Source organism: Squalius cephalus (assembly GCF_949319135.1).
Source record: "Squalius cephalus genome assembly, chromosome: 22".
NCBI classification, from domain to species: domain Eukaryota; kingdom Metazoa; phylum Chordata; class Actinopteri; order Cypriniformes; family Leuciscidae; genus Squalius; species Squalius cephalus.
This window is the reverse complement of record NC_137143.1, coordinates 26,485,183-26,512,568: the sequence shown is the minus strand read 5'-3', so window position 1 is coordinate 26,512,568 and position 27,386 is coordinate 26,485,183. Positions and strand designations below refer to the sequence as shown.

At 36.8% G+C, this 27,386-nt stretch overlaps 1 protein-coding gene across 4 annotated transcripts in view; it reads right to left on the bottom strand.

Moving 5' to 3' along the window:
* The window catches only part of cntnap5l (contactin associated protein family member 5 like), a 62,253-nt gene that overhangs the window by 16,664 nt on the left and 18,203 nt on the right, over window positions 1-27,386 (bottom strand). For all 4 annotated transcript variants that reach the window (XR_013819717.1, XM_079857626.1, XM_079857628.1 and 1 more), the window contains exons 3-9: window positions 23,931-24,124; window positions 6,462-6,609; window positions 5,495-5,698; window positions 3,922-4,106; window positions 2,352-2,495; window positions 608-878; window positions 297-446 (exon numbers count right to left, since the gene is read on the bottom strand). Coding sequence is in view for 3 of the 4 variants with exons in the window: in XM_079857626.1 (XP_079713752.1) it covers window positions 297-446; window positions 608-878; window positions 2,352-2,495; window positions 3,922-4,106; window positions 5,495-5,698; window positions 6,462-6,609; window positions 23,931-24,124 (1,296 nt within the window). In the remaining variant the exon portion in view is untranslated. The remainder of the gene's footprint in view (window positions 1-296; window positions 447-607; window positions 879-2,351; window positions 2,496-3,921; window positions 4,107-5,494; window positions 5,699-6,461; window positions 6,610-23,930; window positions 24,125-27,386) is intronic.

Genomic DNA, 27,386 nt, shown 5'->3' with positions numbered 1-27,386 from the left:
AACAGCTGTGCGTGTGAAATGAATGGACCCTAAGAATGCTCTCAGCTTTCCAAACCTGTATTTCATTCAGGAACATGAGGACCGTTCAGTTGATGGAGGTTAGAGTTAATAAGGCAAAAGAAAATTGTTCTTTGCATTCAGGATAATGTTTTGGGTAATAACTGCTTTTTGCCCGCAGCCATAAGGCTAGTTAAGAAAGGAGATCAAAATAAGTTATCATCCCTGAATTTGAATATAGCCAGTAACTCTTTCCAAGAATCAGGATAAACTAGCTATTTCCATTTCTAATGCTATACCTCCAATGTAGATGGTTGTTTTTTGCACGTTCTGGCTAAGGCCAATGATTTCCATGGAGACAGGCTTCTGATTGTTGACTGTTAAAGATACTTTTTGACCCTTGACCTCGACGGCTATGGAATGCCACTGTCCATCACTCAAATTCTGACCTGAAATACAAACAGTACAGGCATAACAAGGCAGTCTGCCCAGCCTCAGAATGAAAGCTGTGATAAATGAATCACGTAATCATCTGCATCAACACTTAATCAGTATACAATATGTAAAAATGTATTAACAAATGAAATGCTATTGCTCCTACATATCTTACCACTGAAAACCTGAGCAGAGTTTTGTGGCCCTCCAGAGATAGAGAGGAGCAACCGGGTCTGGCTGAGCTGCAGAAGCAGGTTAGTGGGGTCAGGATCATGAGAGAGAGGGACTGAGAACAGCAGCCCTTCCTGATTCCACGTGCGGAACTGAAGGCGTACAGTGAGACCCTCTGTAGAATAATCTGCAGGGAGCGCCAGGAAGCTGCCTGAGGAACTGAGGAACGTCACAGCGACTGACGAAGACTCAGAGCAGGAGAATGTCACATTTCCCTTAGTAAGGAAGAGAGAGAGAAGAAGAAAATATGAAAGAGAATGAAGAGATGAATATGTGGAGAGCAGAATTAAAAAGGAAAGGACAATGAAAAGATGGAAACAAAGAGTCATACTAAATCATACTGAGGTTGGGCGTGGGCACATAGCAAGTGAATTATTGAAGCAATAGCAATGTGTGCTGGCAGTTTCTTCCATCTGAGCGAACAGTTTAAAACTCTATAGTTCAGCATCTCTCAAACTGGGGTCTGTGGACCCCCCCGGGGTCCCATAATGTAACTTATAAAAATATTAGAGGTATTATGAAAAACAAGAAAGAAAGTAAGCAATAATCAGATGATTGTGCCAATGGTATACCTATATATGGAACATTATGAATAGTGGTGTTAGTCTTTTCTTCCTGTGATGGGGCAGACCAAAGAGAAGCCCCAATAGTTTACATAAAAAAAAAAAAAAAAAGCCACATACATGCCAGTTTAATGTGTAACAAAAATACCATTAATATCTAGACAAAAGATTTTATCTAAAGTTTAAGTTTAAAGTTTAATAATCACATTACGCCGTATAGTGATTAACGTTTTTCTCCATATTTAAGACCTTCATTAAGATTTGTGTTGTACTATTTAAGACATCTTTTTTTTTTCAAACCTAATTTAAGACAATAAGGACCCAATGGAGCTTAAAAAACCCAAAGGAGACCTCAAAGTTTAAAAAATTCTGCTATAAATCAATACCTCTCAACTCTTTAATGATGAAACATTTAGGTTTCCTATTTACAACATGAGCATGGAAGCCCATTGTGCACATGAACGCAGTGGTGCTATGTTTAATTTAACTTTTGTTTTGAGGACCAATGTGAAGTTGAAGTTCTCAAATAGTTTTGAAAGTAGCTATAGCACAAAAAATAGCTATAGCACTGCATGAACATCATTCAGTCAGTGAACTCTTGGACTTTGGAATGTATTGCAATAAGCGGGTAAGATCGTTGTTTTAAAATGCCTCTGACAAGAGGGAGGGTGTCTGTGATAAGTGTATTAGACCATCAGGAGAGAGCGAGAGAGAAATGGACAAGAGGAAAGACATCACAGCCTCTTAATTAGGGAAAGAGAGCTCTTTTATGGTGTGATGCACACAACTTCACACAATTGCAAAAGCACACTTTTAGAAGAACACACAGAGCTACTGTGATTTACCAAGTGACACTGTTGCAAATTGTATTGGATATAAATGACTTTTGTGTGAATAAAGTTGTTTAAATGACACAATACAAAAAAAAAAAAAAACCCATCAACAAATCTATGCTTTTGAAATCACACATTGCCTTGTGAACAGCAAGATTTCACAACCTTCACAAAGAGTGTGATTTGATGGTCTTCAAACTAACTAGCTAAGGTGTCATTGCTTCTCACAATACAGGCATATTAAAAAGTGGTATTTACAGTAACACTAGCACTTGTAAAAGTTCAAACTTACCACGGTATAGATCTGTGGCTTCCGTCTCTTTGCCATGTCGATGACATTGACACCATTGTAGTTTAGGTTCTCTATGCAGCCATGGAAATTTTCATGGAGAAACGTCCCAGGCTTGCCAGGCAAAGGGATTCCTCCGAAACTGAGCTTGAATAAGGACAGACAAACACATAGAAACACACACACATACACACAAACACACAAAAACAACCACATATCCCAGAGATTAGTAACAATACAGTTTGCATAGCAGAGAATACTTCTGAGGGAATTTTATATAGAATATATAGGCCTGTTATATACCAGAAAAATTCTAACTTTGCTTCCCTTGTTAACATTGGAAGCTCTTTAAATGAACAAAGAAAAGAGAAAATAGAGAGAAAAGGAAAGTGGTAAATATTTTAGCTGTTTGTAACGAGGTTAATCTATAATAAATGGTATCAATTTTCATTCAATATTGAACCGATTAATCATTTAAGCATTTGGGGTGTGTGCTCTCATGTTTGAAATAATCACGTATACACACAAAAGAATAAATGGAGGAATGGAAGATATGTTGGAGGTTGAAGAAAAGAAAAGGTGGAAAAGGACAGAAAAATGTGGAACAAAAATAAAGATTAAAGTATATTAGGGAAACACTAGGGCCGGGGCGCTTGTTGAAGGGCCCTGCGATAATCCCTGTGCCAGGTTGCGCCGATAGATGATGATATCGTGTAATGACGATAGCCAGTGATATTGTCAAAAGCATCAGCTATCGGCCTTATCAAGAGGATTTAGCATTTCCAATTAATGTATTAAATTAGGCTATTGTTATTTGTACTACTACTTTTATTATTACATTAATATTAAAATTCATTTGACTAGCAATAATTTTATTGCGCATCACCCCATAACCGACGTGTTGTGAGGAAAATAAAAGATGAATTAGATTAGCTTACTCATTTCAAAAACATGGGTTTTATAAAATGTTCAAAAACATTTCATGGGCCAAAAGAGAAATATTAAGTGAATAATTGACTGGGGTTTGAGACTTCTTCACCACCATAACTCTAGAGCAAAGTTTGCACATTGCTTGTGTGATATCCACTGGCTCGCCTTCATGGTTTAAAATGGAAATAGTTCCAATATTGTGCGCACATTTTCTTTATAAACAATTGCTTGCAAAATTGTGTAAAGCGATTTAGATTTTGCACATACCTGTGCTGAGATTCCTGGAATCATTGACTTTGTTCTCTATGGTACTTTGTTTCAGGCTTTCATAAGTTATCAGTGACAGCGATTGAATAAAAAATTTTGTATAAAATGTGGTTTCAGATAACAAGGGAGTGGGATATCTTAATGCATGTCACAGTAATAGACCTAATTCTTTTCTTCTTTTTGTTTTGTTTTGTTATAACAAGAAAACATTTGTTAATATTTATTTGTGTCAGTGTTTGCTGTGTATTAGGGATAGCCTTTAGACATATTTTCAGTGTTGTCTAAACAAATGACATATAATTTACAAAATGAAAATAATTCAGATTTATAATATGAAAATAATTCAGATTTATAATAATTTACACTCAGATCACACCTCATAGTCAATCTCCAGTGTGTCCTCTTGTCCTGGACTGCGGAAGTGTTGCGTGTGTCCATCCACGGTGAAGTTGACATGTTTGTTAAATCGCTCAATTTGAACAGAGTGCCAGTGGTGGTCATCCAGCAGGCTTCCTACCGTGACAGAAGATGAGCGACCACTAGACTGAGGCTTGGCATCGTCTGTACAGAGACAGCAGAAGAGAGACTAGGAACATAGACTTCAGAACCTAAAGGTGTGTACTTGTAGTTCGGTTCTCTAGGTTATTTTTTCTGGACCAAAATAGAAAATTATACATTTGGTCCACGTTCATGTAGTGTTCACACTGTCATTTTTATCACCGGACCTAAAAAAAGGAGCTTTTATGATGCATATTTTGCAATGAAACATATCAAACACCCAAAACAATGCTGTGTGCTTGGGCTGAATGCACTCGTTGTATGTTGCGCACATACAATGGTATTTTTTCAGGTATATCTCAGTCCGCTTGTTTAGTGCACACCTTCTAATGGCAGAGTTTACATTTATTCAAATTAACTGCACTAACAGAGCAATCGCACCAGAGTTTTGAACAAAACCTGCCAAGTGTGAACACACCCTTAAAGTAGTGTTGTCAAAAGTACTGACTTCAGTACCAAGTTGGTACTGAAATAAATAAATGCATTTCCCTCTAGCATTTTAAGCGCTGATGAACGGATTCTTAAACACCTCTGATTGGCCATTGTGTTCCAGCACTCAACATATATGTCTGTGATTGGCTACAATAATCAGTGCTTCTAAAACATGTTGTAAATAGACGTCTTTGACGCTTTTCACAGAGCGCTTACACAGACACACACGGTAGCGTTTGAAAGCAGGCTGATATATCCGCTGATAGATGGATCTGCTGATAGATGCCTACTTTCAAATGCTCCCGTGTGTATGTTTGTAAGCGGTCGGTGAAGAGCGGCAAAGTTCAAAGCGTTGATCACTGCAGCCAATCACAGACATATATGTTGAGCGCCTGAACACAATGGCCAATCAGAGACATATATGTTGAGCGAGTGAACACAATGGTCAATCAGATGCATTTAAGAATCCGTTCAACAGCGCTCAAGATGCTAGAGGGAAATGCTGGTATTGTCGCATTTTTTTAATTTCAGTACTGACTTGGTACCGAAGTCAGTACTTTTGACAACGCTACCTCAAAGCAAAGAATTCAGCCAGGCACTTCAACAAAACTCCACCAAACTATCCATCCATCCATCCATCCATCCATCCATCCATCCATCCATCCATCCATCCATCCATCCATCCATCCATCCATCCATCCATCCATTCATCCATCCATCCATCTGTACATCCATCCATCCATCAGGAACTAGTACTGGGTAGCAAATACTCAGGTACTTTTCTCTAATTTCACTCTCTGATCCATCAAGATACACTTGAGTGAGAATAAAAGGATAGAAGGTCATCCTGAATAATACGGGATGAGATTCTTTAGCAATTTCCTATTCCTTTGGGGAAAAAAATCCCACTCCTTTCTTATTCTCGCTTATCTTGTGTCCTGCTCTTCTCTTCCACTCACCCAAATTGAGATGCAAAATGAGTTTCCCTCTCTGAAGCTCCAGAGTGAGGAAATCTCCTCTCTGTCCCTCTCCGTGAACCAGAACCCCTTCTGCCTGATGGCTCCGGAATCTCAGGGATATCACGTCTTTCACTGTGCTGGTGGACTTCTGGTTGAACCGGTAGAGTAAGGCACTGCGACCGTCGAAGTCAGCCACGTCGGACTCTGAGGAAGACAGGAAAAGGAGATCAAAGAGAATTTGAAAACACCCTCAGAACACCCTCCGCTGCCTGAACTTTCTCTGACCTTCCAAGATCTGTTTGCTCTTATACTTCCTGTTGATTTGAAAACTAAGCTGAGTTGAATATTTGAATGCAGTTCAACTTCAGATATTAGGTATGGTATAAAATATGCAAAAACAGAAACTAATGAAAGTGTGTGTGTGTGTGTGTCAGGTTTTACCTACATTGTGGAAAGGATAGTAAAGTACCTTCATTAACATTGCTTTAAGTGACCATGAAATAAAAACAGAAAATTCTTGGTTTTTATGGAATATTTATTATGAATGATTTCTGTGCACGTTATTATTTTTTAAAAATTAAGGGTGGGACAAACTGTCACTCACATGAAATCGCAGCAACAGTAAACCACAAACATCCAACGATCCAATCAATTCCCAAGGGACAAAATCAAGTCCCGTCCAACACTTTTTCTTGTTTGAGAAGCTGTTTCACTTGGATATACGTCACAACAGGGAAGAAAAGCAATTTCCGTTTCATACCGGCTTTAATAGGAGAAGGGCTAAATAAACATACAACACAATGGCTTAATGAAATATAAACATGCAGAAAGGTTTGTGCGATTGTCAGTTTTAGTGGTATGGGATAGAATTTATCATTAGTTCAGTTACAAAAAAAAAAAAAAAAAATATCTTTGGAAAATCTCTACCATGATTTCTAAAGATCATTTCATGTAAGGTATCACTCACTGTATGTGCAGCCATAGACTTCTAGCCGTAAACCCATTCCTCCTCTGGGGCTTCCCTCAAGAGGCAGAAGACGCATATATCGAGTTCTGATTGAATGAGGGAGTTTGTGCTGGACCACTGTGTCTGTGTCACTGTTTCCTGTAAACGTCTGTAAATATACACATACAAACACACATATACAGTGATATTGGTCAGACATTCCTTAAAGGGATAGTTCACCCAAAAATGAAAATTAGCCCATGATTTACTCACCCTCAAGTCATCCTACTGTAGATGTATATGACTTTCTTCTTTCAGATGAATACAATCAGAGTAATATAAAAAAAAATGTCCTGGCTCTTCCAAGCTTTAAAATGGCAGTGAATGGCCGTGTCTGTTCTAAAGTAGAGACCAGCGCGGGATGGATTTTTCAGTCCCGCTCCCGCAGGATTCTGTCCCGCTTCCACAAACATATATGTTACCTTCTCCCGCTCCCGCCCGCAACATTCACGTTTTGTCCCACTCCCGCCCGCATAAAAGTATAAATAGATTTTTTTCTGTACCTGCATGAAATACTTTCAAGTTAGCCAATGTGTCACCACCACATACGCATCAGCATAAATGCTCCCGATAAATTATTTGTTATTAAAGCATTATCATTCACAAACCACTGATAATTTAACATAAAAGCAAGCAGGCTACTGCGTGCATTGGCATGACTGAATGCGCGCAAAGTGCGCTCCCTTAATAATTCCTAAAAAGCGGACATCTCAGTTCATCGCAATCTCACAAATCTCAGTTATTATCAATGAAGCTGACTTTTGGTTGAAGCAGAGGAGGAAGTAGGATCCAAGTGCAGCAATCTTTTATTAAATAAACTCAAAACTTCACAAATACAAATACAAACGCAGACTCAGACTCAGGACTCAGACTCGGGAACAGAACAACCACCATAGTGCAACGATGAGAACTGACAAAAGCCCTATTCGCACTGGATTAGTATTATATGGGGACCTCGTGTGATTTAGAAATTACCCTCCAACATCTGAATTTTGTGTGGCGCATTCGCACGGGATAAGCGAAGCCTGTGATTTTACTCGAATTTACTGACTTATCTCCCGGATATGATGTCAGTAGGTGTATGATATATCATAAACAGAAGAATGTTCCTTACTGCATGCAGCTATACATGTCCATCTCCATCTAATCATTCTTGAATTTAATTTGATGTAGCGATATGACCCAGCACCCAAAATACTATAAAAACACTCCAACGCAATGCAGCCTCCATTCTTCGCGAAAGATGGATAAAAAAGCGCACCGGAAACAAAAACCTTGAAAAAATTATATACGACCCCACCAAATCACAGAGATGCCGATTCGCATCGGACTAATATTATCACAGAACCTCGGTGTTCGGCGAAATATGGTAGGTCATTTGCAGGGGAATTTTTACTTTACAAATTTCAGACATGGCCGATTCGCACGGGATTAAGATCACAGACAACCTCCGCAAATATTACAAATGACTAGAGGTCACCAGGTAATACTTAAACCGTGCGAATAGGGCTAAAGACTGAACTAAACTGGGCTTAAATACACATACATACAAGCTTAATAAGATCACAAGGGGGCGTGGCTAATAAGAAACACCTGGGGAGACTAATCAACATTAAACATAATAAGGGACTGCAAAACATGGAACAAGACTGAGGAACACAGGTTGAAAACATCACATTTATAATCAGAGGATTTGCCAGCATGCAGAATTCAGAAGCTACTTTGGAAGCTAGTTATTTTACTTTATAAAGTTTTAAATATGGATATTTTTCTTACACAAACGCATTGCTTCGCTTCAGAAGGCCTTTATTAACCCCCCGGAGCCGTGGAGAGCACTTTTATGATGGATAGATGCACTTTTATGGACTTCAAAACAGAAACGGACATTCACTGCCATTATAAAGCTTGGAAGAGCCAGGAATTTTTTATATAACTCCGATTGTATTCGTCTGAAAGAAGAATGTCATATACACCTAGGATGACTTGAGGGAGAGTAAATCATGGGCTAATTTTCATTTTTGGGTGAACTATCCCTTTAATAGACACAATGCTAATACTGAAATCAAAGATTTTAAGTACGCTCCCATTCAAAAGTTTGGGGTCGGTTCAATTTTTTTTTAATGTTTTTGAAATTACAGCTTTTATTTGTATTTAATCAAATAAATGCAATCTTAGTGAGCATGAGGATCTACAGTAATGTTGTGACAGTAAAATAACTGTTATCTATTTTAATGTATTTTAAAATGTAATTTATTACTATGATGGCAGAGCTGAATTACTCCAGTCTTACTGAACCCAAAGTTGTTTACCTCTTTATATGTTTATGTAAGCTGATGCTAATTTCCCTGTATAATATTAGGCTTGGTTTGGTGCTGGGTTGTCTTGTAGACCACAGCTAAACAAAACAAAGCTGAATGCTGGTCAAACAGCACAGTTTAGTGACTGTTTATTAAATGCTCTACAACAAAACAGCTTCCATGCTTTAAAAGGCCCTGCAGACACCATTTAGATGCTTTGTATGATGCAAACATTATATTAGCACAAATGATCCTTTTTGAGTTTGGTTCTTTGCTCCCAGTGATGATGAAATGAGACTAAATGATTTTCTGATGAGTTCTGACCTTCTCGGTCTTTCAGCTGTGTGCTGATTCATCTCTGCTGGGCTGTTTTGTTTAGCCATTTTTATTAAAGGATTCTTGAAAATAAATCACTCCCCAAGCTTGTATGGGGGAAGTTGCCAAATGATTTTTGGAATATGGCGGCCAGTCTGTTTTTCTTTCACAGAGCTAACGCATGCCGACAGCATACAAACCAGAATAAACTAATTTCCTTCATCTTGTCTACATCATTAAAGTTAATGAAAGATCAAGGGTGTGATGAAACAATGAGAAAATATGAGAAAACTTACAGATGGAGAAAGATCTCCCTTTTTTCTGTAGGAGAGAGTGACTGGAATGTTTGTTCATTGCCGAGTGAATTTTAAGCCCTAGCACACAGACTGTGAGCATGAATAAACCTCTGACTAAAGATTGACAAGCTTCCAGCATGACTGTAGTGTGGTGTAAATTAGTGGGATATCATTACAAATTTCAAGTCAACAGGCATATATTTAATGATCTACTTTTAATGAATAAAATACAGAAATAAAAATCATGTCATAATTTTCCCAGAAAAGGTGAAAGCAGTCACCGTAGCTGAAAAATATACATATATAGCTATTTCTTTCACATTTCTTTCATAAGTGCAATGTGACTGATTTTATACTCTTTGTGGACTGATGTCTTCGAGGCTTTTGAACTTGATATTAATTATTCATTTAGTGAGAAAACAATAGAAGAAAAAAATGTGAAACGCAAAGAAAATGGGGAGGAAATGGAAAATAAGCTTGAATGATGAAATGATTTATATAATGTAACAGTGCGACCATATTATTAGTATTCTCCTGGAGATCAACAAATGAGAAAACTATTTCTTTAAACCTTACAGTGAGTTTATGCCATGTTTGATTCTTTTTGTTTTTGAGAGGAAAAGCGTTAAAATGTCACCTTTTCAGAATAGCCACAATCTCTGGAAAAGCCAGTCCTGTACCCCCTTACTCAGTTTAATATCATTTTTCATACTGGCAGATTGTGTTTGAATGACCTACACATGATGGTTTAATGTAGACAGTCTCGTACGACATACCCCCTTTACAGTATACAAATTGGTTTAATGTGGATGGCCAATTTTGACATACCTTTAGATATTTTCGTAATGACTTCTATAGTATCATATCATTTATGCTCACAAATTTACAAGGGAGACAAAGCATGAAAAAACAGTGCAAAGCAAAGTTCTATACATAATTTAGCAATGCTCCATGTATGATTTATTCAGAGAAAAGGGGAATAATTCAATGCTTTTTGAACTTCCCCCAACACCCCAGTGGACAATGACAGGAAAACTTAATTTACAAGTGAGTTTAATCCTTGTACTGAACAATAGGCTTAGCTTGTGTGCTCATTCAGCATAGGTAGAGAGAGAGAGAGAGAGAGAGAGAGAGAGACAGAGACAGGTACAATAGCTTCTCAAATACATTCATTAGTGAGATACAAAAAGCAGAGAGCACTACGCAACACACTGTAAATATCACTCACTGAAACAAATTAAGTTCTTAAGCCTTGAATTAAGCTATTAAAAAGATTATGGTATTTTGTTCAAACAAAGTGTCTGCAACTATGAAGGTTTTTATAGAAAATAAAATAAAATAAAATTGTATATTCATTTCTCCACAGATTGTTCTCAAGTTTCCTGGATATCAACATCTCCCAAAGTATTCACCTGGAAATGTCTATCAATCTATTAATCTCCATGTAATCTTTTTATAAAGGTTAGGTTTATAACTGACTTTTTGTCTTCCTTGTTTCTTCATTTGGCCAATGTGATGGTATTTGAATGCTCTGAACTAGTGAGAGGAAGCTAATCAATATAGTATAACACTGTGTACTCTTTCATCCCAATATAGAGTCAATACACAGACGGCAAGTGTTGATTTTTTAATTATAATCATTATTATTTTGCATTTTAAAGGTACTGCTGACATTTTGTGTCGCTTGTAAAGTTCAATTCGGAGGTCAATTAACTCTGATCTATCGAACCTTGTTTGAAAGAGGAGGGATTCAAGTTGAGAAAGCGATGTAGTTTTCGAGCTAAAAATTATTATCTGGACTCTGGTTGTTGTGTGTGATCTTGGTCGATTCAGACTTCTTTGCCATTTGAATACTCCAAAAAAAAAAAAAAAAAATTCTAGTCCTTTGTATATTATAGAAACATGTTACAGCCAAAGCTTTTTCAGTAAACAAATTCTTCACAACAGTGAGATGATCTGATTAAGCCGTTAGCGGCTTTAGCTCAACATAATCAATATTTTCCATGGTCACCTCCAGCTCATTTAGGACCACACCTGACGAGTTGCCAAACAACTTTAGAGCCAGACAGAGACAGAGCAGCATACAAGAAAGGTTGCAAGAAAATATCTATAAACATGTTTCTGAACTGATTGACCTTTTTAGAGTGGTTTAATAGAATCTGTCACAATGTGAGAAATCCTCCTTGCCACATTAGCCACTGTTAATGGCTAACGCTAAAGCTCCTTCCAGTCATTGCCATTGATTTTAAATGGACACCAAAATCTTATTATGTGGGGCAGTTTGCAGAGCAAAGGCATCAAAGCGCTTAATGAAAAAAAGAAACATTATGAAAAGTCTTAGAGATCAGTGCTAAAGCACAAAACACAACACAGCTGCTCTGACCTTTTCATGATCCTGATGATTAAATTTGCAATCAAACTTCAAAAGCTGCTGCTAATTGTGAGAAAAATATATTTTTTATCAGTTCACAATTTGAAAATATGAATAATGGCATTCATTCATTAATATTTGAATAGTCTATACTAGATTCTACTTACATTATGTATTTAGAGAATGCAGACATTTCATTAAAATGTATATCTTTCTTTCCAAACCACTGCACTGCGCCTGAAAAAAAGTGCCTTATTCCATTACTCAAATGTTACTCAGAAGCTCATCATGGATGTTGTTATGTATTGTTTTAATGTCAAATTGACAGATGATCTTCATTGTATAAGATAATTTTATCTTATATATATAATATAATTTTTTCCCACACCATTTTCAATAGTATTATTTTAGTCAGAGCTGAAAAAGTCTCGGTTAATCTTCTTAACCAATCCAAGCACAGAATAACTGATAAGAGAGAGTTCTGAAATGAAATATATTGATTTTGTGTGAATGCGTAGACATGTGTGGGTTTGTGCACATCTAGGGCTTTACACTTCGTGGATCACGTGAACACAAACCAGCAGTGGAGAGAGGCAGATGAAATCGATTTCAGAGACAACGCAATAAGCCCAACAAGTGACAACTAGAGTCAATGAGAGGTGCTAGTAATCCTAACAATAACTCTGCAACGTTCTGTCCAATCGTGAGAACTGGATCTGCCACCACCAGGTCTTATAGGCTCTGACAACAACAACTCCAAAACAGCGTTAAATTATAGAGATCATAAATGCATTTGCATCAAAATAGGTTTTGCATTTTATATAAAATGACAACAAGGTGACCTCTGTAGTTTCAAACAGAGCATTTCTTCTAATAATGAACTAGCAAATCGTTTTAATTTGATGCATTTCTAAATAATGCACAACCCTAAGGAGCAGGAGTCACATCAACTAGTCATAAATCAACACACAATCATTCAGCAGGAAATAAAGTGCTCATTTTATGCCTCCCTGCTTTAAATTTCTCCATCATGTTTTATGATTAGCGTGCAATTTTGTCCAAATAACTATAATAACAAACCATTAAGACTATAGTTAAAATAATTTCTGAGGGAATTATTTTCTGGTAACATTAAATCAGTTAAGTTCTGAGGTGCAAGATATAGCCTACATTATACATAATGAGAAAAAAAGAAAAGAAAAAAGCATGAGTTCCTGGTTAGTTTGTCTTTTTGTGAGTGAACCAGAACCAGAACTTGTGTGTACACAGGTGACTTGTGCACAATAGACCAGCTCTATAGACCTCTGAATCTTGGTTATTAACTAAAAGCAACTCATAAGAATGGGAATTTTATTTTGAATCCATAAAATTTAAAACCCACTGTTTAAAAAAAATCCCAGCAAAACTAATCTTTTTTTTTTGTGGTGATATACAAAGTAAATATTGTCTTTTAATAATTTCACAGGATAGTTAGTCAAATGCAGTTGTTCATTAGTTCAATAAATGTATGCATGTGTAAATTGTTTTATACTTTTATTGCAAAAAATAATTACAAATAAAAAACAATAATTAAATATATAATCAGATAGATAACTTAACAAATTCCTTTTTGAAAAATGTCAAATTGCATGAAGTTCAACTACTGTAAATTGGTAGCTTTAAAAGACAGCGTTTTCAAAGAAATTACCCTAAAACCAGACCTAAACCCAGACTGCTACTGCTGCTTTGATATCTGGAGAGCTTACTTAATAAAAAACCTCTATAACTCCATTAGTGGATTGCTAATGCAAATATTGTTCTGCAATTCCTCATTCAGCAGCCAATCCCTTTTAAACATTCCATCTCTGTACCTCACAGAGAAGCTGATTCAAATTAAAAGACTTTTCGTTTAGACTAGTGCAAACACTGTCACCATGCAGTAATATCTCTCACAGCTGCACTGTTTAAAAGAACAATGAGGACAAAAAAATAAATAAAAATCAAGTACAAAGCAATTTAAATCATTTTTTAAGAACCACATTCCATTCGTTTTGATATAAGTAGACACCACTGCATATTCTAGCTACATCTAGAGATGTACCTACATTTTTAGTGAACATTCCTTAGACAATGCAATGAATGGGGAAACAGTAGATTAAAGTTGCTGTCTGCAGACATGAATCTTAATTCATCTTGGTTCTTTTCTCTTGCTGTCCCTATAGCTAACAATCAGATAGCGGTTAACTTGACTTAGATTAATCACACACACATGTATTATTCTCATTTGTAAGTCACTTTGGATTAAAGTGTCTGGTATAAATGAATAAATGCTAAACATGAACCGGCTAACAAACAAGAATACTAGCTAACTTTTCCTGACATACATTTTCAACACAGCTTTAAAAGGTAAAAGTTGCAATAAAACTTTACATATATCTGTCATTTTTCTAATAAGCTATTCATTGTTTGCATTCTGAAATTGTGCATCTATTCCTGCACAATTGTCCTGCAGAGTTTATGCTGTCTTCAAGCGCACTTTCACCATTCACTACAGACTTGCTTATATATAGGTTATTATAATTAAATGATGTTTTTTTGTATTGTCTATATTATTGTGCCCTTCGTGTGGAGTACATGAATGACCAAGTGAAGTCGTATTTACAAGATGGAAACTTGGAATTCAATATTATTCCAGAGTTGCGACAATGGAAGAGGAGTGTCGATTTGAAAAGGTGCAGAAAGCATGTCTGTAGTGAATGGCATTGAATGGGTTTGGTAGTTATTTGAACTTTATATGCTGTATTTTAATCATTTTGTATTATCATCATGTACAGAACAGGATGGACATATGGAATTCATAGTTTCCCTTTTTAAATAATAGGGTTATGTTGAAAAAAATATTAGATAGTCGATCAACGATAGTCAGAGATATTGCCGATAGCTGATGTCTTTGACGATAATCAATCATTGGCTCGTTTTCTCGTTGAAAATCAATCATTGCCAATCATTGGCTCGTATTTTTGATAATTATTATTATCAGTGTTTTATAGATTTCAATGAAATAGTTTCAAGACAAGCTATGTGTCTCAACAACCTACACGTCCCCGCTTAAAAGCTCCAGACAAATTATTTGTTTGAAAAGCAAGCATACTGTATGCATGGTTTGGCATGGCAGCCAATACAAATAATAAAAAACAATTGCCTTACCTAATGCAGCAAAATCCTATGTTTGGACCAGGTCCAGAATCAAATCACAGAGGGTGCTTTTGAAATTAGTGAGGGTATTTTTGTCTCATCCTTTGCTATATGGTTATCACTATCAGTCATCACAATTTTGAGAGTGAATCCCGCATTTATATGTGGACGGGCCTATGTATTGAAGTATGCGGCCGCTTGTCATGCATGGAAAACACAAGTTTCATTCAAATTCTGAATATATTATATTAATTATTATATCGCCTAGACAGCGCGCAAAGCGTGCACAGGAATGTCGATGGGGGGGACATCCCACCGCCCATCAAAATCTGAACTGCCAAGTGACACCTATAGTCATAAATTATATATATTGTGCAAGTGTGTGTATATACAAGTGTGCTTGTTATAAAAGAGACATCATTTCTTGAACAGTTGTTTGAACATGGCAAAAACAGCATTGTCATAAGACACAGCATTTGACCCTCCAGGACTGAAATTGCACATCACTGATCTATTCATACATTTGTGTGCACTTATGTTTTTATACACATTTAAAATAAAAAAATAAATAAAATGAAATAAAATGAAATGAAATAAAAAAGAACGAATGTAAGCCCACATTTGAAAGATGAAGGGCTGCATTTGTATCTGAAGCAGTTCATATCAACCTGCAAACATACGTAGTGCCACCTTGCCAGGAAAAACAATCAAACTAGGTCTGCATGCACCGGGACAATGATGCGGCAAATTGTGTTCAACAATATTGGACTGGAACATATCAGGTATTGCCTCTGCATCGGACTGAATCATTTTGTCTTGCGTGCCCAAACATACAGTGCGCCAGGCAGAGCGGTGTTTATGTCTGGCTGCTGCTGTGCACAGGATATGGCCATCAAACAGTCACTTCAGTCTCTCCTGCCTGAACATGACCATTAGAGCAGGGAGAAGCTGGAGTGTAATATCTCGGCCGTTGTCTCATGTAGTGCGTATATCTTTGTGTGTGCATTTAAAGACTGAGGAGGATACTGAATTTAGATATGAAGTGGATGTGGTTTCCTGTATTGTCACGCTGCTTCACGTCATGCCTCATTTCAGTGACACTACAGCAGTGGCAAAGGTATCAGCACACACACACACACACACACGCACACATACATAAGTATGATTCATAAGTATGCACTTTTTTCTTTCTAAATTTAAAGCAGTATTTAGAGTCATGTGTATGCAAGACTCCCAGTGGCCTTGGAAACATGGATTTAGTCTATGATAGAATTTGAATAAGTAAATTACTCTGCAGTATGCCTTACTTATAGTAACAAAAAGCATGTCCATTACATTTTGGTCTGGAATAGATTCTACATAAAAATGAAGCTGATCATATGTCATCTAGGCCTATTAAACTAGTATTTATTGTGCTTCAATTGATTTTAAATGGCTGTCCAGACACCACAGTTCAAAAGAAGTGATGAACCTGAATGAAAATTCTGGGCCGAAACTGAAATTTCTTGAAAAAGCTTCTTCCTGAACCGAAACTGAAAACTGCACTTGGCCGAAAACCGATACCGAAACCTTAAAAAAAAAAAAAAAGCCTTTAAAAAAAAAAAAAAAAAAAAAATTAATTTCTTATTTTACTTTTTTTTTGTATAATTGTATTATTATAAGATGTTTTAATTAAATACAATAATTTAATGAATCTGAATTTAAAAATTACAAGCCAATGAAATAAAATAACCACACGTTTATTTAAAGGGGTGGTTGATTATGATTTCACTTTTCTAACTTTAGTTAGAGTGTAATGTTGCTGTTTGAGCATAAACAACATCTGCAAACTTACAACGTTCAAAGTTCAAAGCAAAGGAAGATATTTGCTTTTAAAGAAATGGTAGGGACTACACTATATTCCTCCCGGGTTAGTGACATCACTAACTCTAAAATTTACATAAACCCCGCCCCGGGAACACACACCCGCTGTATTTTCCTGCTCTATGTTGAGAAGAGGAAGAGTCTTAGAGCACATTTGTGAGTCTGCTCAAGCTGTTGCATTCGTCTTTTCACATGCAATATAGTACATAACACAAATGCAATAGCATGTCACTCTGTAGGCATCCCACAAGAGCGATTTTATAGATTATCATGACAGATATGCTAATATTAAGGGTGTCACGATTTCGATTTTAAATCGAAATCGATCGAAATTAATGCTCAATCTCGATTATCGAATCAAAAAATGGAATCGTCGATGCTGTCACGCCCCCATGTCACGTCAGCTCGGCTTGCCAAGCGGAAAAAAAACCACACGTTTTGAAGTGCTGCGAGTCTGCCAACTCTCACGCATTCACCTGAGACACACGCAATTGACACTTTTCACACGCTCTCACGCACAGAAAAATCGCGAAGCAAAGAGGACACGGAGACCGACAGACTAGAGCAGGTTACTTTATGATATAAAAAAAATCTCAGCTCTCAGATTCTGTCAATTTTATTACGAAATTCAAACAATAAATACCATTTTGGCGCTTGTAAATGTTACGTGACAGATCCCTAGCGCACGTGACCCGATCATCTCTACTAGCTAATAGTAAAAAAAAACACGAACACTGTTAAAGGATACAGTACAACTTACCGAAATGTATATTCCTCATACATAATATCGATCAATCAGTGTTTTTCATCAGCGTGAAAAGGTCAATAACATAGCTGGAGAACATGTCACATTTACCTCAGGAAAGCCATTTAATGACCATAATAGGCTACAGCACGTAGTTGGCAAGAAAAAATAGCTATAGAGAGTATTTTGCTAAATATGTGTTCTATATTACATATTATATTTTTTACTTCATTAAACAAAGTTGTTATTATAATAAAAAAACACATTATATTTAATAATTTTTAACCTAATAGCCTACTACCAGCTGATAGGGCTCTCTGTATGTTTACAGCATTAGGTGAGTTTTTTTTTTTTTGAGACAAATTAACGCCTATCTTGTGTAGCCTACCTAATATTTATCCAAATGAGTCAATATTAAATCAAATCACAATAATTGAATTGAATTGAAATAATAAAAAAGTGTAGCTTACCAGAAATTGTACCATGTAAACATTGTAACATGTTGTCACTAAACCTAATAAAATTCAGTTTAGTTACTAAAATGTTAGTGACAATCACAATACACTTATTGTGATGCAATTTTTTTTTACAATCAAACAAATCGAGAATCGAATCGAAACGTGACTTTAGAATCGAAAATGTAATCGAATCGAGGATTTGGAGAATCGTGACACCCTTAGCTAATATGCTAACACACACACACACACACACACACACACACACACACACACACACACACACACACACACACACACACACACACACACACACACACACACACACAAGCTCTTGAAGTTCCGCCCTTTGTGCCGGAAGCAGCAGCTCATTTGCATTTAAAGGGACACACACACACACACACACACACACACACACACACAAGCTCTTGAAGTTCCGCCCTTTGTGCCGGAAGCAGCAGCTCATTTGCATTTAAAGGGACACACAAAAAGACTGACCCTCAAAAAGGGACAATTTTAACATGCTGTAAAACATTATCTGTGGGGTATTATGAGCTAAAACTTCACAAACACACTCTGGGGACATCAGAGAATTATTTTACATATTGTAAAAAGGGGCATTATACCACCCCTTTAAAGTAACACACAAAAATTAGACTGGGTGAACGGTCCATTAGTGGAGCGTTTGGGCCGTGAGCGACTGAGAATAGTGTGCAGTGGAACATTTACTAGTCACTTTGAAGTTGTGCATCTTTGGAAGCGGAGCCGCTCGCAAAGTTACAAAACATGCAGTGCCAGAGTCAAACCTGATCGCTGAACACAGAGGGGAGGGGCAGCATATTTGTGGCCTTTTTTCTCATTCGGCCAAAAAACGAAAATGCCATTTTTGGCCGCTAATTTTCGGTGGCCGAAATTTGGTGCATCCCTAATTAAAAGTTTGGGGTCAGTAAGATTTTGTTTTCGAAAGGCTCTGTAGCGCACCAATAATGCATTAATTTGATCAAAAATACAGTAAAAACAGTAATGCTGTGAAATATTACGTTTACAATCTAAAATAACTTCATCCTTAATAAACTATTCTACGATGCTGATTTGGTGCTCAAATAGTTCTTATAATTATAAAAATTTAAAACAATCGGCAGCGTAATATTTTTGTGGTATATCTTCTGTAATTTTTTTTTTTTTTTTTTGCAGGATTCTTTAATGAATAGAAAATGCATAAGCATTTATTTCAAATAGAATTCTTTTGCACATCCTAATTAAAAAACAAAGAACTCCCGCACACTATCCGTACTTGCAAAAACGTATGAAAAATATTTATTGCCAACGTATTGTCATCAGGTAAGTATGTGCTGAATACGTATTCCTTTCTTTAAAAAAAATAATAATTTTGAATGGTAGTGTGTGTGAGCCCTTTTCCTATACCTACTTTTCATAGGTATATACTGCTTCTCAAAGAAAAAAAAACAAAGAAAAAAACTAAACAAAAAACGGATTAATTAACATTAAAGTGAGGCTAAGAATAAAAGTATATGTGTACACACCTGCTTTGGCAGAAAATGTGCTTGGGTACCTTTTCTGTACACAGAAGTAATAAAATGTACTATTAATCAATACTGCATGTAACCCACTCACTCTAGCTCTTTGCTTGGATTGTGGATGCCTTTATAATGATTCTCAACTGCTTTCTTCTCTCTCACATGCACACAGGAGGCAAAAGTCAAGATATAGATATAGATGAAAGCAAAGTAAAGGAGCGAAAGGTACTGTACAGCTGTTGAAAAGGCAGGTGAGGCAGGTAGAGGGGATGGTGACTAATGTAGGATTTAATTGTCAAATCGCACCACCTTCATGCTGTGGTGAGAATAAAATGCTTTGTGCCAGCAGGAATAAAACCTCAGCTGTACTCCAGGCCCTAGAAAGCTCTCACATAGATGGTGGGAAAGGGAGAGAGGGATATCTGCGCAACAAAAACTTCATGATAAAAAAAAAATGCGCAGCAGCATTTCTGAAATAATGACAAAAGAATGAATCATGAAAAATGTTCTCTTTGCAGAATCACCGCTGTATTTTCCTGTTCTCTTCCATCCATTAGCCTCAACCCTTCCGTGCCAATAGATAATTATTTTCAAACAGTGTCATACTTCGCGTGTAGCCATACAGATGTACATTAACAATCCAAAATCATTAACGCACAAATGCACAGTCAGAATGGCTTCGTAAATACCTTCGTAAATGTAAGAGGGAGAATCACACCATTTGGATTTATATTGACTTACTGACTCACATGTTTACCATGATTAACAGCTAGAAGCTGGTGGGCAGTAATGATGAGAAGACCCTTATCTAATGGGCAGCGTGTTCCGGTTTAGTTAAAGTGGATGACTGTATTTTGGCGTTAAACAGATGGCATCGGATTCTGTCTGTCTGGCTCACTGGCATCTGCTTCAGCTGGCATGGCAGCTCACCTTGGCACAGACTGGCACCTCTGTGAGATGGTTTCCTCCTCTGAATGGGTAAACAAGCAAAATTCAAGGTCCTATTGCCAGTGTGTGCCCAACAAGCTCAGTTTCTCCTTTCGCATGCATCTCCTTTTGGCCACACCATAGCTTACACCATCTCGGTTGGTGACAGACTTGATATTTCAAGGTGAAAAAAAACCTGCTGGAAGGCCGGAGGCTGAACAAATGGATTCCTTTTGTATTTCTATGCTGAAACTTGGTCAACCAACTGTTATACATCATAGAAGTCACAGGTATGACAGGTATCACATGTGCACGTCTCTCAACAGGGCTTGATTGATGCACAAAAATGTATTCAGCTCAAATTACTATTATGTCTTCCCAGTGGACAAATATCCATCTTATTAATCAATAATCTAAAATAATTAAGCAAATTAGAAAGATGTCCTTCAGAATAATTAATGTTCAATTCAATGTGTCACCAGCATTTTCACAGTGGTCTCTGGATACTTAGAATTCATTAATAAGTAATATTCCCTCCCATCAGTTCATTAGGAAGAAAAGCAAGAACACAAGATTGATTGACATTTATGGGAAATTTTACTTGCACTTTCTTTTTTAGTCTGAAGGAAAGTGAAATGTACTCAAAATAAGAGGATGGAACTCAATACAAGATGGAGATAAGATCCATTTAAATTTCCTCTCTGTGGAAAATCACTTCACCAAAACAAGCCACAAGAGAACTGCAGGATTAATTAACATAGTCTAATGAATCATTTGTATGTGCCGCATGCACTGACAGGTCTTAAGTGACCCAGAGTGTGTTTTATTGATCTCAGACAGGGAGAATCATTTATCAACATATTCCAAACAAAATTCCATCACTGAACGCAGTTCATCATAATGCCTTGTGCTTCATTGCATCTTGCATCAATGCCACACACATGCCATTCAGATTCCTGTAATTTGAGTCAAAATATAGGCTGGAATATTTGACAATCAAATGGAGTAAAAGACTCAAACTAAAAATAAAGTTTGCAGGCGACCCATGAATTGGTAAGTACTGTAGCAATGATCAACAACTCAACACATGAATTGGTTAGTAGCAATGATCATATCTTGCATTATTATGCCCATAAGCAGAAGTCAAGGTGGCACTATACAGAGAATCAGTGTGCTAGTTACTTAAACGAAAATTATAAATGGGGCCCTGGCAACTAACTGAAAAAAATAAGTAGAAGTACAAAATTACTAAAACTGAAATAAAAATAAAAGCTTAGGTAACACTATTTTAATGGTCCACTTTAGACATTTTACTAACTATAAGCAACTTTACAACTAAACATCAACTAACTATCATTAGATTATTAGTAGACTGATCTGCTTAATACTTGCTAACACTTTATTTTGATGGTCCCCATCAAAAACATTCAGACATTCTACTGACTATAAGTAACTTTGCAACTTATTCTATTTATCTGAAACCTAACACCTAACCTAACAGTCTACTACAGTCAAATATTACTCTAATGAGAGTTAGTTATAGTTAGTCAGATGTCTAAAGTGGATGATCAAAATAAAGGTATTTCAAAATAATAAATACTATGATAGTACATAATGAATGGCTTTCTATAGAAATACACTTTATATAGCTACGGATCAAAAGCATATGCTAAATATTGTCTTCCCTGAAAACAGTGTTTATGAGTGTGTCAAGCTCTTCTAGGGTTGTCAAGGTACAAAAACAGTGCTGTTACAGTCCTGTTCCGCATGTACATACTATTTACTTATTATAGCAATTACAATAACTGGGTTATAACTAGGTACTAACCCTGAACCTACCCCTATACCTGACCCATGTAGGTACCTTATATTACCAGTACTTTCTTGGGTAACTACACTTTAAGCACACTCTAATTACATGTACTGTAAAATAAAGTGTAACCATAATTTCAATAGTCTGTACCAATGCCAGTAAAATGTCATTGTTCTCTGTACCGATTTTGGTACCAGAGCATTAAGTACTTTAAAAAATTGTGTCCGGTTTTGTCTCGTCCGTTGGTTATCACAGTCAATCATAGCGAGATTTCGATTCAATTGTGCATTTAAATATGGTTTTCAAACCAGAAAATTTACAATGTACTTAGCAGCATGAAAAACAAAAATTGTATTCAGATTGTGAATGGGTAATAAACAGAAAGCAAGAGAAGTGCCCTCCCTTTATAATCACTAAGGCTGTCAATGAGCGCGTTTACATGCACATTCTAACCCCATTTATGTTTAATAAGCTGACAAAGCATGTGGTCATGAAATGCGTAATCCCGTTTTCCTTTATCGGAGTAAAGTCACAAACGGCTTAAGCATAAACTATATTTTTGGCCCTTCACCCCGAATTCTCCTGGCATGTAAAAACATTAACCTGCGTTCTGTCGGTTTATTGAAGTGCGCATATGTAAAATTTGTCAGGAAAGTACCCTTACTGCATCCAAAGAGCGAGTGTTTCGTTGTAGGGGATGAGGAAATATCTAAACTAACAACTAATAAACTCTTTCCTGACCCAAGAAATTATATAAAAAAAATAGTTCTCATCTCGTGCAGTAGTGCCACAGTTAAAATGCTGAATCTGTAACTGCATGAGAGGATAATATCAGTCCGTAAGTTTCCCGTTGACATGTTGGAACACTCTTCAGTTTTAATGCTTTATTTAACATCACAACAGACATAACAAATGGAATACTCAGTCTGATACACGAATGGTTACATTTTGACATCACTGCTGGGATATAAATAAATAAATTAATAAAGTCTTGTAAACGCGGCTTACTTGCGTTGCTGGGTTATCAGTAGGCATAAACCAGGACAAAGGGTTATCTCAATAAGCTGTTTTTTTTTTTTGAGTTATCAACAATTTTTTTACGTACTCAGTATCTAAAGTGCAAGTTCACTGAATGCTGCCTTCTTGCGAAAACTCTTACTTGTACAATTAATCTCTTATTTACATTGTGTTAGTACTTTGTTGGTTATAATGAAAGGATTCGCGAGCGTGCGTTTGTTTTCAGTGGTGTGTTAAGCAGATTCTGACTAACTTGCTGACTGACACCACTAATGTCATTGTGTTCACATCCTCAACAGATATGCTTGTGATGGGCTACAATGCATATAAAGAAAGAAACGCTGTAAATATAAACCTTTGATGCTCAGAGAGCATTCAAACAAACACAAACAAGAGCAGCGTCTATCAACAGGTATCGAATATACCAGGTACTGCAGAAATGTTGATACCGTCAATTTGTTTTTAGTACCAACTGGTACCGGTAAATAGTCTCTTCTATTTAGATATGGTTGCTATGGTCTCATTTCTCACTTGTGCTAAAGGTTTCTTATCATTGGTGTCCCATTATTCAAACAATGCATAATGTCTAGGCAATGTTCCAGAGATTAGCTAGACTCACCCATATCACATCCTCTTGTCTATATGGTCTCCAGGTTCGTCCAGAGTCACTATACTGTAGCTGGTAGCGGGCCACCCAGTCAGAGCTGCCCCAGCGACCCTGGGTAGCAATAGATGTGACTTTCAACCTGTCCCGTAGGTCCAGCTGTAGCCAAGGCTGTTGGTCTTTTCCATTCGGAGACCAACCCCCATCACCTACAGGGACAGATCCAGAGCCAGTGATTTGAAGAAGAAAAAAAGTGCAGAGGAAAGAAACAGAGTTTAAGCATAATTTTCCCCACAATTCAAGCACTCACTAAGATTTCATACTCCTGTTCATCATGCTGACAGGACTGAAGCTTAGTGGTCAGAGAAAAAAATGAATTAAATTTGTTCCAGTAGTTTTGTGGCTCAGTCTCTCTCTTTTTGAGATAGAAATCCTACAATCCCTAGAGGAGAGTTGACAGACCTCAGTGCAGTATAATATTACTGCGGTTAAAAAAAGGCAATTTGGAAATTACACAGCATATTTCTACACTTGCATGTCTTATAGTTGTTCTAGTTGCATGGTTTTCTGCATCTCTTGTTCAGTACAGAGTAAAAATAAAAGCAGGTCTCACACACACTTCACAGAATTCTTGGAAATATTTGTCCACCCACGCAGACCTACTGAGTACCCACCTCCTTTTCTTTTTATTTTGCCAGAATTCTGGAAACGGTACCTACAGGAAGAATGCTAGCAGAGAGGACAATCTATAAATCAAGCAAGCGGTATTATTATATTAAAGGAGTTGTGTTTGATTTCTGCAAGTGGCATGATAGAAAAGAAATAACACAAACCTTGGAACAACAATAAAGAACACTGCCCATGTTATCAAATGCAAAAATTTGCAGAAAAAGTGCAGCCTGTAAAGATCTGAATCTGCCAAATAAATTAGCATGTTATGTCGTTTGATATGTATTGTCTACAAAAATATCATAATTATTGTTTTAGCGGTGCATTAATATTTTGAGTTACATTTAAGACACAATATTGTCAACAAAAAAATGTATAATTAAACCACAGCTGTTTTGGGTCGCCAAGAAACACACAGCAGTGTTTGGATACTGAAAAAATCAGTGTTTTGAATGGATCAATTTAATAAATGATTCAATGATAGAATGAATCTGCTGTTTGAACAAACTGTTTGAATGTATTGTTTCAATAAACTGTTTGAGTTAATGACTCATCTCATTTCATATTTATAGTATTGTTTTATTTTTCTATTTAAGCAGTTGTAAATGCATTCAGTCCACCTCTGAGCTGCATTAAAAAGTCTGTGTAAATGCCACTTCAGATACAGCTTCTGTGCCACTTCTGCAGTGAAAATATGGATACAGATTTAATTTGACTGTAACAGTGTCTTATTATTTTAATTGAATTTATTGATTAAATGTAAGAATTTGACATCAAAGATTATGCATCCATCTAAAAAAGTCCCCTGGAAATCAGTTTAAAGGATCAAATATTGCAAATATTGTGAATAATTCACTGCACAGAATATGTAGAATATGAAAGGCTTCGGGAGTCAGCTGTCCATGACATGCATAAACCAGTCAAGGTAACAGCACAAAACCACTGAGCAAAATGTTGTTTAATTATCATTATTGTTAATCATTTGTGTCAATATTGCACGCCTCTAGCTCAAGTTGCTTTTAAAGAGGACATAAAGCTGGTGTGGAAAAAGGAAACCCTCAAGGTCAGGTGTGACAGGGTTGCCTCGGGGCAAGTCAGAACAAGATGGCTGGATACTAAATGCTTTATCAGTGCTGTTCAGTGACTAGGTACATATCATCTGTAAAGATTTTCCCACAAGGTCAGGGTGAACACTCTGAACTTGTTGGATTTTACCGTAGGCTCCATGAGAAGACAGATAAGATTCTTTTAGTATGTGCATCCAGAAAATAAATTTTTTAGCATGGGCGGTTTGTTTCATTTATTAAATAATTTCCAACCTGGCATAAATAACAGGCACAGACATAAATGACAACTTACAGACCTTGTATTCTAATGACAATCAGAGACAGATAATAAATAGATGGATAGATCTAAAGATAACATTTGGTATCTGCACACGTTTGGATCAGGCTGGCAGTGACTGGGAACGGGCTGCCTGTCTGTGTCTCACAGTGAAAGAAAACCTCCTGCTGTTACTAAGAAAGAGGCATGATGAGAAAAAGAAATGCCTTGGGGGTGACAAGGGCAAGCCGCCATATCGTAGCCCCACTTATTACCGCTAGAAGACACTGTTAATCCAAAAAGTTACGAATCTACTTCAAAGTTTGGTATTGTGATAATTTGCGAGTGCCACCAAGCATCATAAAGAAGTTCTTGAAGTGTGTTTGGCCCATGAGGTCAAACAACTTACAATGCACAAAACAACACTCTCAAAGGGCCTCAACATAAGCTGGTATTTCTGGCCTGTCTATGCTTAACTGCATAATTGGCTGGGGAGTTTTCTCAAGTGCTTCTTCAGACTGTAATCAGCTGCTGATTGTTAGGTTGCATTAATCAAACTGCTCTTCACCTCCCTGAAGTAAAAACCACAACACGTTTGCTTAGCCATAATTTATACAGTCCTCTTGTTATACCTCGTGCTTTGGCAAAGCTCAGTCTGGCAAAATACTTTGTCTGTGAATGTTTTAGGATCATTAAGCAAATCATGAGCAGCCATTATACTCCTTCTGGGTTTGATCCCGATGGTTTTTGGGGCTGTTGTTGTTCTGGAAACCTCAATCCACCAGCATTTCTGATGAGAAGGGATACAGTGAGTTCACCCAAAAATAAAATCATCATTTACTCACCCTCATATTGTTCCATTTTCCATGTGCCATGCCATGTTCCACTTTTTTCAATTAGGACTGACTTTTCTGTGTCCAAAAACCCACTGAGATAGATCTCAAATCAAAATATCATATTTTACGTACCACAGAAGAAAAAACTTACACAGGTTTGGAATGACTTGAGGGGGATTACAGAATATTCATTTTGGCTAAACTTTCCTTTCACTTCACTTTCATGTAAGGAAAATCTTACACCGTGTCCTAAGCAGACCCCCAGATATAACACGACTACAAAAAGTGACACAATCAATCAAAATCACAGCCATTGCTTTGTTTTCAAGATCTGAGGTGAATTATTCATTGTAGCTTTCAGTAATAAATGCTTTTAACATTAAATAAAGAAAATAATCGGTACATGAGTCTATCATTGTCATACCTTGTAAGGTGTTGTTCCAGCCGCAATGTCACGGAAATATAAAAAAAGATGCCTTTTAATCGCGTGTTGTGGCGTCGCATCAAGTCTGGTTAGGATATGGTGTTATTCAAAAAGCGAACCAGTTCTGTATTTCCTAAAGGCATTGTAAACCTAGTAGATCAAAGAGACCATTGGTCCCAATCTACCTAGGCTTATTCTTCTTTTGGAAAATACAGACCT